The sequence below is a fragment of the Spea bombifrons genome, chromosome 1 (assembly GCF_027358695.1).
Source record: "Spea bombifrons isolate aSpeBom1 chromosome 1, aSpeBom1.2.pri, whole genome shotgun sequence".
Classification (NCBI taxonomy): Eukaryota; Metazoa; Chordata; class Amphibia; order Anura; family Pelobatidae; genus Spea; species Spea bombifrons.
In genome coordinates this window covers 63,594,624-63,611,601 of record NC_071087.1, presented here as the reverse complement: position 1 = coordinate 63,611,601, position 16,978 = coordinate 63,594,624, and the positions used below count along the sequence as shown (strand labels likewise).

The window sequence follows — 16,978 nt, the reverse complement described above, 5'->3', positions numbered from 1 at the left end:
TCTCATAGACATTAAGCAAACTCACCACATGAACATGCCCACATATCATAAGTCCCACATTTTTGGTAAAGGAGTGGACAAGGTCTACTAATGCTGGGCGAGTTACAGGCGATCCTGTCAGAACAAGGCACTGTGGTCTACAGGAAGGAAAACAATGGGTGCACTATATGTAATAACACAGAAACACAAAATGTGTCGGCAGATAAGATCCATTCGGCCCATCCAGTCTGCCCAATTACTAAATATTTTCCTTAGTCTTATATCTAGGACGGCCTTATGCCTTTCCCATGCATGCTTTAACGCCTTCACCTTCCTAACATCTACAACCATTGCTGGAAGGCTAGTCCATGCGTTAACAACCCGCTCGGTAAAGTAATATTTCCTGATATTACCTTTTAAACATTTGGCTCTCTAATTTAAGACTATGTCCTCTTTTATCATGGTGATTAACGTATTTACATGTTTTTATCATACCCATTCCACATCTTTCTTCCAAGCAATACATGTTAAGATCCTTTACCCTTTCCTGGTTTTATCCAGTACTCCATGTAGCCCTTGCCTGAATTCTCTCCAACGTATCTATATCCTTCTGGGGATACAGTCTCCAGTACAGTGTATAATACCCAGTGCTCTGTACTGTATAGTATAACAGTATAAGCTATTCCCTCTTTCTAGTGCTAATTTCAACTATCTCAACTAAATCCAATAAAAGGAAAAGGCTTGAACAATTAAAATTATCATTTAATGCATACATCTGTAACTTGCACAATTTAAAAAGTCCAATACACCAGCTACTAATCTATATTTGTTTTCATTAAAAGGGCATTCATGTATTTTTCCCCAATAAGATCACTGGAAATTAAACTAAAGGTGAATTTGCTTGAAACAAGTTTGCTTCATATGAGTTCTCTTAATACATTTGTGTATTAATTTATTAAGACAAGGTTCTATTTGAGAGCATGATAAAAAAAAATAACTTACAAACGGAAGGAACCTCAAATGTCACTGCCCATCAGTTCAACATACAAAATAGCAAATGATCTGACATTAGAATCAGATAAGGGCTGATACCTGAAGTTCTTCACATGGTCTTCCACTCCATATAGACGGATTGAGTGTTGTAAAGCATTAAGATAAGTAAGCGCTTGAGTGGATGATCCCCAGTTGACATCTACAAATAAGTAAGAAAAACACTCAATAGTAAATAAAAACAATATATATTGTATAAATAATGTAGAGTCAATATTATAATTGTGAAAAGTAAACTATTGTAAAGTTAACCTTTTTTAAATGCAAGCTTGACTACTTTTCTGGTATTTATTTGCCTCCATTTTTAATTTGTGTATCTGAGTGTCAAATATCCAGATTCTAATTTTGGCTCTGCATCCTGAACTATAACCAACAGATACACTATATGGACAATGGTATTGAGACACCTTACCATCAGGCCCAGACTGGTCATCGGGCACACCGGGCATTTGCCCGGTGGGCCCGGCCGCGGCAGGGCAAGACTGACTTGGGGGCTGATGGAGCTGGAGCTGCAGCTCCAGGCCCCTACCTTAAAATAGGCCCAGTCAGGACCGGACTGACGGGGCCTATCCGGCCGTCCATAATGCAGGGCAAAAGGGGCACCTGCCCCTTAAGCCCACAGCAACTGCGACCGGGCCCGCCACTCTAGCAGCGGGGCAGCTACTTACCTGGCAGACGCGCGCGAGCAGCGTCTCTTCTACCGCCAGGGGGACGCAGGAATCCAACGGAGTCATGTGACGTACGTCACGTATGTCACATGACCCTGCTGCGCGTTTGCTTCCCCTGTGCAGATCCGCGGAAGTCTTCGAGCGGTGCGTACATCATCAGTTCAGGTAAGGGGGTGAGGGAGGCTGTATGGAGTATGTGAGATTGAATGAAAGAGTGATTTAATGAGTATCTGACAAGGAGTGAGTGAATGAATGTTTGTGAATCAGTATATGTAAATGAGTATCCGAATGAGGGAATTAATGAGTATCAATGTATGAATGAATATCTGAATGAGTGAATGATTATCTGTGAATTAGTGAATAAATATTTGTGAACGAGTGAATGAATATGTGTGTGTGATAGCATGGATGTTTAAGGGGGGGCAACAGGCAGGCTGTTTTGGTGGCAAAGATGCCACAGGCAGGCTGTTTTGATGGCAAAAATGCCACAGGCAGGCTGTTTTGGTGGCAAAGTTGCCACAGGCAGGCTGAGTGATACCGTCCATGGAAACCCTCCGGATGCGGGTGTCAGTGTGGCAAAGCCTGTCCTGGTGTTTGTGATTGGGTGTCAGTGTGGCAGAGCCTGTCCTGTTGTGTGTGTGTGTTTGGATGACGGTGTGGCAGGGCCTGTCCTGGTGTGTGTGTGGGTGTAAGTATAGCAGAGCCTGTCCTGGTGTGTGTGTGGGTGTAAATGTAGCAGAGCCTGTCCTGGTGTGTGTTTGTGTATGGGTGTTTGGGTGTCGGTGTGACAGAGCCTGTGCTGGTGTGTGTGTGTTTGGGTGTCGGTGTGCCTGTCCAGAGCCTGTCCTGGTGTGTGTGTCTAGGTGTCAGTGTGGCAGAGCATGTCCTGATGTGTGTGTCTGGGTGTCAGTGTGGCAGGGCCTGTCCTGGTGTGTGTGTGTGTTTGGGTGTCGGTGTGGCAGAGCCTGTCCTGGTGTGTGTGTGTGTCAGTGTAGCAGAGCTCGTCCTGGTGTGTGCTTGTGTATGGGTGTTTGGGTGTCGGTGTGACAGAGCTTGTCCTGGGGTGTGTGTTTGGATTTTGGAGTGGCAGAGTCTGTCCTGGTGTGTGTACGAACACAGAAAAGAACCCCAGCACTCCAATCAGCTTCCAATCCTTAGGTTACTTTATTCAAAGAAAGCAAAACAAAAAAGCAACGTTTTGGCCAAACAGGGCCTTTGTCAAGCTCAAAAGGCACTGTTTGGCCGAAATGTGGCTATTTTTGTTATGCTTTCTTTGAATAAAGTAACCTAAGGATTGGAAGCTGATCTGTTTTTGTTTTGCCCTTTTTTCCTGCTAGCACCCAGCTTCCTGGGAGTTGAGTGCTGAACCATTTCTTCTTTTTTAACTGTCCTGGTGTGTGTGTGTTTGGATGTCTGTGTGGCAGAGCCTGTCCTGGTGTGTGTATGTGTTTGGATGTCGGTGTGGCAGAGCCTGTCCTGGTGTGTGTTTGGGTGTCGGTGTGGCAGAGCCTGTCCTGGTGTGTGTGTCTGGGTGTCGGTGTGGAAAAGCCTGTCCTGGTGTGTGTGTTTGGTTATCTGTTTCCTTAATTTACAGTAGGAACTATTTCATTTTTACTTATCCAGAGATAAAACGCCCTCCTGAATTTGTAGTGACTTCAGGGGACAAAACATTCAAGGCCCTGAAATCATTTAGTGGAAAAGATAAGGTATTGTGTTATTTACTCTATAATATTTATTTCAAGGATTAGTCACACAAAATTTTGGCTTCCGGCTTCCCATGTTGAATGACCAAGTATTAGGTATATGTATGTACATATATGTTGTTCATAAAAATGGGCTGCTCAGTCTGAAATACCCGAGCCTATTTTTTGTCCCAGTCTGGGCCTGCTTACCATTACACCAACTGGGACTTTTAAGACATCGCATTCTAAATACATAGACATTAATATGTAGTTGCCCCCACCCCATGTAGCTATAACAGCTTCCACTCTGCTGGGAAGGTTTTTCACAAGATTTTGGAGTGTTTAAGCCCATTCTTCCAGCAGGCTCACAATCTCCGTATCAGTTCATCCTAAATGAGTTTGATGGCGTTGAGGTCAGGTCTCTGTACTTGTCTGTAAATGTCCAAAATGTTTTGATATACTGAAGGGGACATAACAAGACATTTTGGACTATGCTATGCTTCCAACTTTTTGGGAACAGTTTGGGAAGGGACCTTTTTTATTCTAACATGACTGTGCCCCATTGCACAAAGCAAGGTCCATAAAGGCATGGTTGGATGAGTTTGGTGTGGAAGAACTTGACTGGCCCGCTTAGACCTCATCGAGTACCCTTTGGATGAACTGGAATGGAGATTTCTAGCCAGGCCTTCTTGTCCAACATTAATGCCTGACCTCGCAAATCCTCTACTAGATGAGTGGGGGAAGTATCCCACAGAAAGACTCCAAAACCTTATGGAAAGCCTTCTCAGAATATAGCTGCAAAGGGAGACCAACTACATATTAATGTGTACGTATTTAGAATGCAATGTCATAAAAGTCCCTGTTAATGTAATTGTCATGTTTCCCAATACTTCTGTCCATATAGTGTATATAGTTGGGTAATAAGCAAATAAATTTGATCACACAATGTATTATTTTTGGTGTCACTATTTTTTGCAGCTGGGTAATGCATACTTAATCTTTAAAAGATCATTGTCCATAAAGACAAAACTGGCCAATGACTGTCTATTTCACCAGCATGATGAGCTCTGCATAAATACACTAGAATTCACTAACAGTATCGGCATCACACAAAATAAAATGCTTTTATTACTGACATTTTAAGTTTCTATCAATGTTTTACTTACCTGGTTTCTTGTAAGTGACATATATATACAGGCTAAGAACAACAACGCAGGTGAGGAGTGCTGCCTGCCAGTTAATTAGAAACATAACACCACAGCATAATATGGCACCCACAAGAGAAACCCATAGGTTGTAATATTTAAATGCCGGTCTCCAGCCTGCAAAATTAAAACATATCACATTAACTAGATAAACACTGCCATAAACCAGTGCACAGGACAATAGCACAGTACAGTAGCATAATATAATGTTTTCACACAGCTGCATATTAGACACTTGTGTTTTAACTCTGTTAGCTTGGTCCTATCTACTAGACAAACACTCTAGAATGGACCTGTTATAATTACCAGACACAGATATTCTGATCAATTAAACTATACGAGGACAGGATTTCATTGAATAAGCAGGACTTCATTAGCCCTGCCACGTCAGCTCAGTATTGTGTTTTTAGCATCACATGACTGCCTACAATGGCAGCCTCCAGATAAAGGATTTTTGGGGAAAAATATGAAATAAACCCAATTACTGTATTACTGTATGCAGCACTGTATTTAATGCTCAAAGAAAAATACTTTCTCTTTCATGTCTCCTTGATCTTTTTTTTTTTTGCTGGGATCATTATTACATTTTAACTACTCAACGATAACAGAATTCAAATAAGTTGATACCATGTCTAATCATTCTGCCAGGGATCTTAGATTAGAAGAGTGTTATGTATAAAAAGCGATAAAGGTGCAATTTGAAAAGTGTTTTTATCACCATAACAAGCAATGGGACATCATTTGGTTGCTGTCATGATAAACTTTTAAAGGCTTTTCAAAAATATATATAATGCAGTGTTAGTGAAGTTCTGAAGACAGATACTTCTCATTTATTTTGTACAAAACAAAAATCACTACATCTTAATAGTAATGGGCATACCTGGGAACTCCGGGTCCCGGGAGCGGTGTCTTGACATTTGCCCTTTAAATGGGGGTGTTTTCCACTGACGCCGGCGGGAACGCCCACAGACGTCGGCGGGAACACCCACAAACGTCAGCGGGAACTCCCACAGAGCTCCTGGTAAGTGGCCGGTCCTGGCCGTGTCTTGCAAGGAAAGGCTCCGGGTAGCCCGAGTAAAGAAGTTCCCAGGTATGGTAACAGGCTTTCAGAAACATATATACTTATGAATACTTATATATATATATATATATATATATATATATCTGTTTTAATAGTTTGTATTCTTATTATTGTAAGCCTGTAGTAGAATTAGAGCGGTTAGTGCTAACGTAAAGAAAAGTAGATGCAAAACCTTTATTTACTTGTAAATCTCTTTTGCTGACAATATGGTATCTTCCATAAGACAATTGACCCTCAGAGGAGGTAGATAGTTAGAAGTGGGGGTAGATAGTGAGAAGTGGGGAGATGGGGTAGATAGTGAGAAGTGAGGAGAGGGGGTAGATTAAACATAAGAACTGCTAATACTGCTTAATTATCAGCTTTACTACTTTCCTGAATGATACATTGGCATTAACTGTTCATTTGTATCTGTGAAAATACACTTGTAGACTCCTAGGTATTGCATAGGGTTGGGTATGCCAGTAGAGGTGATGATGAAAAAAGTGTGACTTATATTGTATTCTGCCTTTATGTCATTTTGTGAATTCAGCATTAATTAAAATATACCTGGCGACTTCGCCAAAGAGGCATGGAAACAGGAGAAGTTGATGAGGGCATATGAAGCCAAGAAGAAATTAGAGATGACTGGTGCAATAGTGTTCAATTCACCTGGGAAAACATAAAGGGTAAAATGGATTTAAATATTAAAATACTGCAACATTACATCAACTGCCATACTTTCTTTCAATTATATAGTGCTCATTCTATTGTTACAAGTTGTGGCTACTCATTGGAAGGTGAATCGAAAAGGACACAAAATAAAATTTATCTTTGTTAATATTGTTGTCATTACAATTAATAGTGTTCTTAATAGTAAGCAGAGAAATAAAAATGCCACTATGAGAAACATTGAATAGATACCAACAGAAAGAACACTTCACTGAAATAACGAAGATACTCCACTCTCACCAGAATGTCAGCAAAATGTTGAGACTCAACATGTCTCTCCTTCAAAGCAACAAAAATAAAATTATAACACAACCATTCTTTATCCAAACAGTCTTACTGTATAAGAATTGTTCAAGCCATACGCATGCAATTAAATGGTCTCAGATTATGACTGTGATGTCTGTAGGTAATGTGATATACCTGCTATACTGAGGAAATAATATTCTCACACAAAGCTCATCTTATCTTGTCTAGTGTTCAGCTAAAACAGTGCTGTGATTGAGAAAAAAAATAATTTACTTGTTTAACCTCCTTGAAACAAAACAGGTTTTTTGTCACCTTCATGACAATGGCTGTTTTTACATTTCTGTGGTGTTTGTGTTTTGCTGTAATTTTCTTGATTCTGTACCTTTTCTGTGCCCACAAATGATATATTGTTTGGTTTCTTTTTCAGGACAAGAAAGGTTTTCTTTAGATACCCATTTTGATCATATCATCTGATTTACTATAAAAACACTTTTTTCTGCCTTTTATTTGGAAAACCTATTACTCGTCTACAAAAGTTACTGAAAAATGAGTTTAGAAATACTCAAAGTTTTTATGTTTATTGCAAGTTATAGGGCAATGAGTACAAGTAACCTACTGCTATTTTCAAATTATTTTTTCAAATCTGTGTCCATGTCCTATTTGGGACATTTTCAAAGTCAACCAACTTAATTAACCCCAACCAAACCATATATTTTTTAAAACTAGATATCCCAGGGTATTTCAAATGCTGGTATTCATTTTGTTTGGCAAGATATGGTGCCAATTTTAGAAAAATAAACATTTTTTTAAATTATTTTTGGAACAGGACCCTGCATTGTCAAGGCATTCCACCAACACCAGCTGAGCGAAGAAAGTGATTGTGCCAGGCGTGTCAATTGACGTTAAAGTGACGTGCCTGGCATGTTAATTGTTGTCAAGGGGTTAAACTTACATCATACCATGTTAAAGGACATCATCAGTTAACATCATCCTAGCTAACCCCTACATGCTAATAGGCTATTTTTCACACTTGTCCTGCTCATGTCAAGAATCACTGATGGAGCAATGTTATCTAGATCTTGAAACTATGCTGAGTTACTATTGCTTTTTAGTTACTGACCTGGGCCAGGGAACCCCTACCCCAATCATATGCCAGCTTGCTGCGGCTCTATAGCTTTGAGAAGTACCGGTCCAGTAAATGACTACAACAAATTTCAAATTAAAAATCATACGCACACTTCACTACTATGCCTAAGGTTATGTGATACAGTCCGATAACAATTTTAATCATACAAACAAAAAATTTTGGCTCAGACTTACCAATAAGAATAAAACCAAGAGCAATGAAGAATGTTAGTATGTAACCTCGAATAGGCTCTTTCCTCTGACCATATCCCTCAGCAAAGTACTGCAGCCCCGTGTAAATATTGTCCTTGCACAAGGCCTAAAGATGAATGCATTGTTTTAGTTTAAAATGTACTAAATTACATTTTTTTAATTATTTATTCAATTTACACAATAAACATAAAAATTTAAATAACATACAGTTATGAAACCATGGCACTGGTTTGATAAATGGAAAAATAACCAATGTTAAGACTCTATAGCAATTGGCGATACTGGGGGAGGACAATTTACACAAATACACATGAGAATACATGTGGTTCATAAACGTGTTGCTGATACTGGTGGAATTTACGTCATTTTATATGAATTTTGTTTTTTGAAACCTTTGGTGGACAATTTCTCCATAAAGTCCTTGAATGTACCAGACCTCCTCCAACACCACCATCTATTTGACATTAAACAGGTATTTATGGCTAGTTGAAAATATATTTTGTCCCATCTCCGTAGGATTACGGAGTGGTCCATCTCGGTACCTAAGCTGTGGTTGGAGATTGAGGGGTTGCTGGTGGGCGTCCCTCTTTCTTGCCTTCCTTGGCTACCGGATTTTAAAAAACACTTTGTCTCTGGGACCTCGCTTACTGTCTGCGCTACTTTGCGTGTGTTTGCCAGTATTGTGAAGGAGGGCGTCTTGTCCTCCAGTCCGTGCCCCCTTTATCCGATCATTCCTAACCCTAATTTCCCCCTTAGTATGTCTGTCCACCGGTCCCCTCTGCAGCCTTCTCTCCCATAGCGTATTAAGCGTTTTCATTCCATGTTTGCGGGTGACAGGCTCGTGTCGGCCGAGACCTTCTATGGTAAGCAATCCTTGTCTTCGGCAGAACTTTTGTTTTACATTCAGACTCGGCACTTTGTGCTGTCTATCCCCAGGGCCCCCCTCCTGTCCCGTCCGTTGTCCCCCTTTGAATTGCTATGTTCCTCTACCTCGGAGACTCCACATCTGTTATCAGTGCTCTATGCCCTGTTGTTGGATTCCGCATCCAGGTCGAAACCCTATTTTATGAGCATGTGGGAGGGGGATCTCTCCATCTCGCCATCCCTCCAGGACTGGGATAAGGTTTTGTTTGCTATTCATCGGGGCTCCATCTCCAGCAGGATTCAGGAGTGCTCGTACAAGCTTTTGACGAGGTGGTACAGGACGCCCGTGGATCTCCATCGGTTCTTTCCCTCAGTCTCCGATACTTGTTGGAGGTGCGGGTCCGACAGGGGGACTTTGTACCACATATGGTGGCAATGTTCGGTAGTTCAGTCCTTCTGGCGAGTAGTTTTGCGGGTGGTGGAACGTGTGGGTGGCATGGATCTTTTGGTCCAGAAGCAGTTTTGTTACACCTTACCTCACTTACACCCCAGGCTTACAAAGGCACACTTACCATACACCTCCTCAATGCGGCCAAAGCAGTGATACCCAAGTTTTGGCGTACTTCCACTCCCCCGCCGATCTCTGTGTGGCTTCAGAAGGTAAATCTTATTGAACAAATGGAGGAGTTAGTCTGGACGTCCAGGGGCAAAGGTTACCAGCATACCAGGCGCTGGTTCTGGTGGCATGAATTTGTTGCCTCAGCGGATTTTAGGGACATTCTCGGTCAGTACCTCACGGCTACTACTCTCCCCGCGCTCCCCTCCCTAAATATGCTCAGTCGCGACAGCTCACTACAATCCTCTGGTGACAGGTAGGGATGGTTGACGCATTACGTTTTGGGTCCCTGTTTTTCCCCTTTTTTTTTTTTTTTTGGCCCTTCTCTATCCTCGGTGGTGACAGGTCCCTACTGTGTTGCATTTGTCCTCCTTATACATTCTTATTTTTACCGTCTCACCTCTTTGATGTATTCATATTTATCCGGAGCAACTAATTGTGGAGCTGTTTTATGGTTCTGTTATTCATGTTAGTTTTCTTTTTTCGGCTCCGTTTATTTGATGTATGCAGAATGCGTTGTCACCTTACCTCTGCTGGTTTTTCCACGACTCTCTGCCTCTTGTTGCCGGGCTGGATTGACCTGGTGGCATCTATTTTTCTTTTTTTCTGGTTTTACGCACAGGAGACTTCATGTAACAGTATCGTCCGCGACATTTATGTTATTTGATGGTCTGTTTTATTCTCATTTGGATCTGTGATTGATATGTTACCTGCTACCATCTACTTTTATACCTGCATATTGTTCATGGTCTCTGTATTTTACACTGCTCAATAAACGGAGAATTTAAAAAAAAAGAAAATATATTTTGTGTCTGGCTGATGTCTTGCTACCTTCATGATCTTAAATCACTAAAACTTTTTCAAAATCTCTTGACCCATTAAATTATTAATCACACACAAATTACACACTTACTGGATAAACCTGCCAGTGCCAGCCCTTCAAAAGGAGGCAACTGAAAAAACAACTTTCCTGACAATTTTTCTGTAATCTTTCCTTAAGCGATTGCGCTACAACTTACATCTTTATGTGCATATTGTCAAGGTATTTTATTTTGCTTCCAAGGCCTAAAATCTCTTGAAATTCAAATGCTTTTAGGGTGACCACCATGCATATAAAAAGGCATATATACATCTGGAGCTCTAGTCTGCCTCTGGAATCTTCATAATTCTATAATCTGTTTCAGTGTAGTATTTTGTTTTACTTGGGAGTATCAGTGTAGAAGCACCGAAAATAACTGCACAGACAAGCAGGAGGGTTTATTTCTGTCCCCTGGAGCTTATTTTGTATCTCTACAGTCATCTGTATGTTTGAAAATATTCTATGGCAGAGTTATGTTGAGTGCTCTGGGTTGGTTCAGAAGATAAAGGTAAGTTTTTAAGACCCCTTTAATAAACTATCATCATACCTGGGAATTCTCCGGGTTTGACCCAGAGATTGTCGGGTGAAGCACCACTTCTCCGGGTCAAGACCCAAATCCTCCGGGTCGCGGGAGTGCTGTCTTGACACGCCCCGCTCCCCGTCCAGCGGGAATGCCCCCGATGTCAGCCGGGAAGCCCCCGACGTCAGCGGGAACTCACCCTGACGTCATCGGGAACGCTCCCGACATCAGCGGGAACTCCCACTGATGTCAGGAGGACCTCGCACTGACATCACAGGACCGCCCCCTGACATCAGTCCTGGCCGCGTCCCCCATGAGAAAGCTCATGTTACCTGGAAAACTTTTGGAGCACTGACAAGAGAAGCCAGAGCAGAGGAGAGAGTTGCAGCAAAGATGCCAGCTGTAATGAGAGGAGGAAATCCTGAAAACATGGCCATCACCTAAGAAAAAAGACAAGAAATTATTAATGAATCTTTATCACTGTGTGTCCAGTCTAGAAGCTATTTGTAAGCCTATTTAAAAAAAAACATTTGCAGTTACTCCTGCTGTTGTCGAGGAATATCATGCTAATTGTTTTCATACACTAAGACACAAGTTATTGTTGACTGCAATCATACTTCCTTATCTGTACTGATATTGAGCTTCAGTATGGACATTACTTCTAGAGAACATGCTTTCAGCTCTGAAATTAGTTTTGAAGAATGCAAATATTGCTAATATGGATGAGCAAAAGACTATTACAATATAAAGCATGAGGGTGCAAAAAGTAATATTTTCAAAATAATGAAACCCAACAATAATACGTTATTATTCCACAGCAGTGAATAAACATAGGAAAAACTTTGATAAGTAACCCAAGTGCTAGACGGCAATGATCACAGGCCTTAGGCTTTAACACTGCATGCAGGAAAATAGGTAGCAAACATGTGAAATACTCTCACCTGAAAGTTGTTTAGCAGCCCATATTGACAATGGTTGTCCACACAAGATGAAAAATTAAAGCCAACAGTACAGGCTGCAGCCTTGCATCCATTGCTCGAAAAAGAAAGGGCATCTGATATGTTCCCTGTAGCCTCTCTGACAATGGAGGCAGCTTATCATATACCAGGGGTGAAAGGAAGAAGACAACAGGTACAAATCAGAAAGTGACACTAAGGAGTTTATTTACTAAATGAGGAGACTGAGATTGTTTGAAGTGGATCTGAATATTTAATATTCCTCATAGTATAGCATTACAATCTGCCAATAATAGTAAGCGTCTACTGCAGGAAGGGTTGGCCTGCCCTTCCTAATGCATCGTAAATGTGAGTATATTTCTTGAAAGATATTTGACAGATTTAACTCTGGGAGCCAGGGCTGATTAACTGGGATTGACATTTAGTAATTCATAGTGCAAATTTGTGATTTGTACTAATCCGAATGCACAAGTCTACTATCCAGCACATGTAAATGTTGCACCACAGTGTTTGAGATGTGTAAACTAAATGGCTATATGAACCCCTTATGTGATTGTATACATTCCACATGCAGGGCAAAGCTTTAAGTGGGCTGGTTAGCAACGTGTGAAGGCTATATGTGTCCTGGAAGAAAATTGCCAATATGTTCACCCTGCTACAAGGAGGTACAACATATTGATAAAAAGTTTAGGGTGCTAAATGTAGAGCAATCAGAATTGAACATCCCACTGATTTTCATGCACCACATTTGAATGTTTGGCCAGGAACCAACCTTATGTCAATGCTGGGCTTCGCTTTAATTCTAGCGCCTACACCATTTCAATGTTGCACTCAGATGAAAACATTAATTAGCCATTTCATGTTTTCAGTGTTTTTTTAAATTCTGTTAAAATACCTGAGGCAACTGCCACTGCCAGGTAGGTTGCAGTTGTTATCAGGATAGCCAGCAGTGTTCCTTTTGGAATAGAAGACTGTGGATCCTTAAAACATGAAAGAATCTTTTGATTAGTAGACTAAAAGTCAATAGTAAATAGGGATGCTTGGCATTTTTCTAAGATACTGTTTATTAATAAATAGTATGTGTTTTAAGTTGTCAGTATGAAGATCTATCTAAAAGGCATACTGTAAAAGTAGAGTTGTTATAAAGAATAAAACAATTGATGGAAATGTTATAAATGATTTATGAGAACAGGCCAAGCACAAGAAGTACATGCCTCACAGGACAATATTAGCACAATCGCACACTTGCATGATTTGCAAAAAGATCTGAAAAGAATACTAAAAAAATGCATTATATGTATTAAATGTACAAATAACATAATTTAACATCTACATGTTAAGTTAAATGTGCCGATTTTTTCCAACTTTTCTCTTGATTATTGATTTTTTACATATTCATTATTCAATCACCTCCAGGTCTCCAGATATATTAGCTCCTGCAAGAATCCCAGTAGCCGCTGGGAAGAAAATTGAAAAAATGGAGAAGAAATTTTCACCATTACGGAAATCAGGTCCCCAGTTTTCAATAAAGATGGCAGCTGTGGGGAAACAATTGAAATTATACTGTCAGCCGGTAGTATTCTAAAGCATCTACCGTATATTCCGGCGTATAAGACGACTTTTTAACCCCCAAAAATCTTCTTAAAAGTGGGGGGTCGTCTTATACGCCGGGTACTTACCAAGCCGGAGGTTCCCACGAAGCCACCAATCTCTCTAAACACTACGCGCCGGCTATTGATCCCGAGCGCAGGGATGCCGTCATGTCCCGGCGCCCGGCATCAATTGCCGGCGCGTAGTGATGAGGGAGCAGGGAAGCCCGAGGTCTGGCACTTGAGACCTCGGCTTCCCTGCTCTCTAATCACTAGGCGCCGGCTATTGATGTCGAGCGCAGGGATGACGTCATGTCCCGTGCCCGGCATCAATAGCCGGCGCGTAGTGATTAGAGAGCAGGGAAGCCGAGGTCTGAAGTGCCAGACATCGGGCTCCCACAACTGGATGGAAGAAAGAAGACAGAAGATAAGGTAAGAGATGGGGAGAAAGGGACAAAGGGGGGAGAAATATATATACACACACACACACACACACACACACACACACGTGTGTGTGTATATATATATATATATATATATATATATATATATACACATATATACACACACACACACACTGGTGTGTATATATATATATATATATATATATATATATACACACACACGTGTGTGTGTGTGTATATAAATATATACATACATACGTGTGTGTGTGTATATATATATATACATATACATGTGTGTGTAAAGGCAGGGGTGTGTGGTGAGGGCAGTGTATAAATGTGTATGTATGGACAGGCATATGTGTAGATATATATATAGATATATATATTATATATATGTGTGTGTGTGTGTGTGTAAGGGCAGTGCATGTATGTATATGTCAGCAAATCAACCAGCAAATCACCGGTAAGGTACATCGCTTGCCGTGATTGGCTGGTTGTTGTACGCTGGGTAGAGGGGTAGTCTTATACGGCGAGTATAGTCCAAACTCTATATTTGGACTGTAAAAGTTGGGGGTCGTCTTATACGCCCAGTCGTCTTATACGCCGGAATATACGGTACATTTTTTTAGAGTTGAACATTTTATTGATTTTCACATAATGCAAGGTTACATACACCATACTTGTGGGACCAGCATTTCAAATTGCACATCAAGGGCCCCAGAGGCAAGCCATGTGCCTAAACACATCTTCCTCTTGTTCCCGCATTTATATACATCAGAGAAAAAATGTAACAATACACTTTTGTATACATACTAAAACTTTCTGACAGCAGCCTACAACACTTCTTGTTTGCCTTATTGGCTGGAAGCAGACCTTCGCATGAGTTAGGTCCCTGCCATTTCATAATCTTAATCAGTAACTAAACCTAAACACTTTACAATCAAGTAAATTGGTGCGACTACCATACGGCATGAATGCCCAGCTTGGTCTGCCATCAGATTTAAACTATTTCTCCAGGTGTTAAGAAACACCCTCATTGCTTGATCAGTTGTCTTCCCCGTAGAAGCTACAACCCATATCTTTCCGAGTGTTGAAAGGTGGCTCTGATTTGGTTTCCAATTTGTATCTAAGATTTAAACTATTTCTCCAGGTGTTAAGAAACTGTTTCACCCTCATTTGAGTTAACAAGTTAATCCATTCTATTCAGAACAAGGGTCTGTGGATCTCATCCATACTAATAATGTATTCTTGGCTACCACTACCATAATTTGTTCTAGTTTCCTCACTGCCCTGCCTTGTGTTATTTCACCATTTCTGGCGATGGCTGAAGGTCACAGATCTTTGCCAACTTGAGGTATGCCCGGACCTGTCACCAAAAGCATTTAATGTTTGGGCCGGACCAAAGTCCATGCATTATGCCCGCGTTCAGTTGGCAGGATTTCCCACAGTTGGGTTTGGTGTCAAAGCCCTTCTTGAATAACTTGATTGGGGATATATAGGTGTTAAGCGCAATCTTATATGTTATTTCTGCATTACATGCCATAGGGAGAACAGCCTGCCAGGAAAGCCTTCAATATACCCTCCTGCTCCATATTTGGGAATTCCCAGCCCAGTGGACAGCCTCTGGCCCCACTCCAGGCGGACCGCTCCGTGTATGTATAATTTGGTATAGTTGACTTAAGAGTATGGGAGGAAGATGCTCTGTTCAATATGTAAGCAAGTAAGTTATCCAAATCATTAAACCAATTTCGATTCGTAATTCGATTACTGACATTGTACGGCTCTGTGCCTTAAGAAATGTAAACCATGGCATACTAATGTGGTAGTAACATCCACATCTTGGGACCTTTGTCTGACGGCTCTTTAAGCGCAGTCTAGTAGTTGTGATATGTCGAGTCAGGTGTACCTTCTTGAAAATCTGGGTTGGTTAGGAATGTGAGGTTTGTTGTATACTACCAATGCAGCCACTGGCCAGTTCTTGTCAGCTTTCAAGAATTAATGATGGGGTAAAAAATGGGGTTCTCTCTGATGTGTAAGTAGAAGATTTGTAGTATTAAATAGTGTGAAATTGTTGATCAGGTTGTGTTGTTATTGATCAAGTCAATAGCATATATCAGCACACATCTTGATGCCTGGGACATTCAGTCCCAGCATCATTTGTTTGTTCAGTAGCTTACTCAGGTTTATCCAGAGAAATAAGTTGAATTCTGTGTTGATTGTTTCCATGTTTAGGGTGCATAGTGAGTTGATGTTTTTGGGTATTTTGATACCTAAGTATGTGATAAATGTATCGACCCATACAAATCCAGTGGTATCCTCTCCTGGCAGGATTTTCACCACTATTTGGTGCTTTTTGTATTCGTCATACACTCACTGGCCACTTTATTAGGTACACCTGTTCAATTGTTTGATAACATAAATAGCTAATCAGCCAATCACATGGCAGCAACTTAATGCATTTAGGCATGCAGACATGGTCAAGACAACTTGCTGAAGTTGAAACCGAGCATCAGAATGGGGAAGAAAGTGGCATGGTTGATGGTGCCAGACGGACTGGTCAGAGTATTTCAGAAACTGCTAATCTAGTTGGATTTTCAGGCACAACCATCTCTAGGGTTTAGAAAGAATGGTCCGCAAAAGAGAAAATATCCAGTGAGCGGCAGTTGTGTGGATGAAAATGTCTCGTTGATGTCAGAGCTCACAGGAGAATGGGCAGACTGGTTCCAGATGACAAAATGGCAACTCAAATAACCACTTGGTACAACCAAGGTATGCAAAATACCATTTCTAAACACACAACATGTTGAACCTTGAAGCAGATGGGCTACAGCAACAGAAGACCACATCGGGTACCACTACACAGTCACCAGATCTCAATCCAATAGAGCACCTTCGGGATGTGGTGGAATGGGAGATTCACATCATGGATGTGCAGCCGACAAAACTACAGCAACTGCGTGATGCCCTCATGTCAATTTGGACCAAAATATCTGAGGAATGTTTCCAGCAATAGTATGCCACAAAGGGGCTCCAACCTGGTACAAGCAAGGTGTACTTAATAAAGTGGCCAGTGAGTTTATATATATGTCTCAAATCTGAAAAATCACATCTGGGAACACTTTTGGATGAGCAACTAGTAGTCTGATTTTCTCTATTACGGTCTTTTATTCTTCCAGTGAACAAGCAATGATCTTTTGTAGGGCTGCAACAACT

At 41.0% G+C, this 16,978-nt stretch overlaps 1 protein-coding gene across 1 annotated transcript in view; it reads right to left on the bottom strand.

The window, feature by feature from the left end:
• The window catches only part of LOC128490660 (solute carrier family 12 member 2-like), a 60,949-nt gene that overhangs the window by 19,728 nt on the left and 24,243 nt on the right, over positions 1–16,978 (bottom strand). The window contains exons 8-16 of the mRNA XM_053462649.1: positions 13,183–13,310; positions 12,668–12,752; positions 11,758–11,909; positions 11,149–11,256; positions 7,940–8,063; positions 6,212–6,313; positions 4,546–4,701; positions 1,072–1,171; positions 26–137 (exon numbers count right to left, since the gene is read on the bottom strand). Of these exons, the coding sequence (XP_053318624.1) occupies positions 26–137; positions 1,072–1,171; positions 4,546–4,701; positions 6,212–6,313; positions 7,940–8,063; positions 11,149–11,256; positions 11,758–11,909; positions 12,668–12,752; positions 13,183–13,310 (1,067 nt within the window). The remainder of the gene's footprint in view (positions 1–25; positions 138–1,071; positions 1,172–4,545; positions 4,702–6,211; positions 6,314–7,939; positions 8,064–11,148; positions 11,257–11,757; positions 11,910–12,667; positions 12,753–13,182; positions 13,311–16,978) is intronic.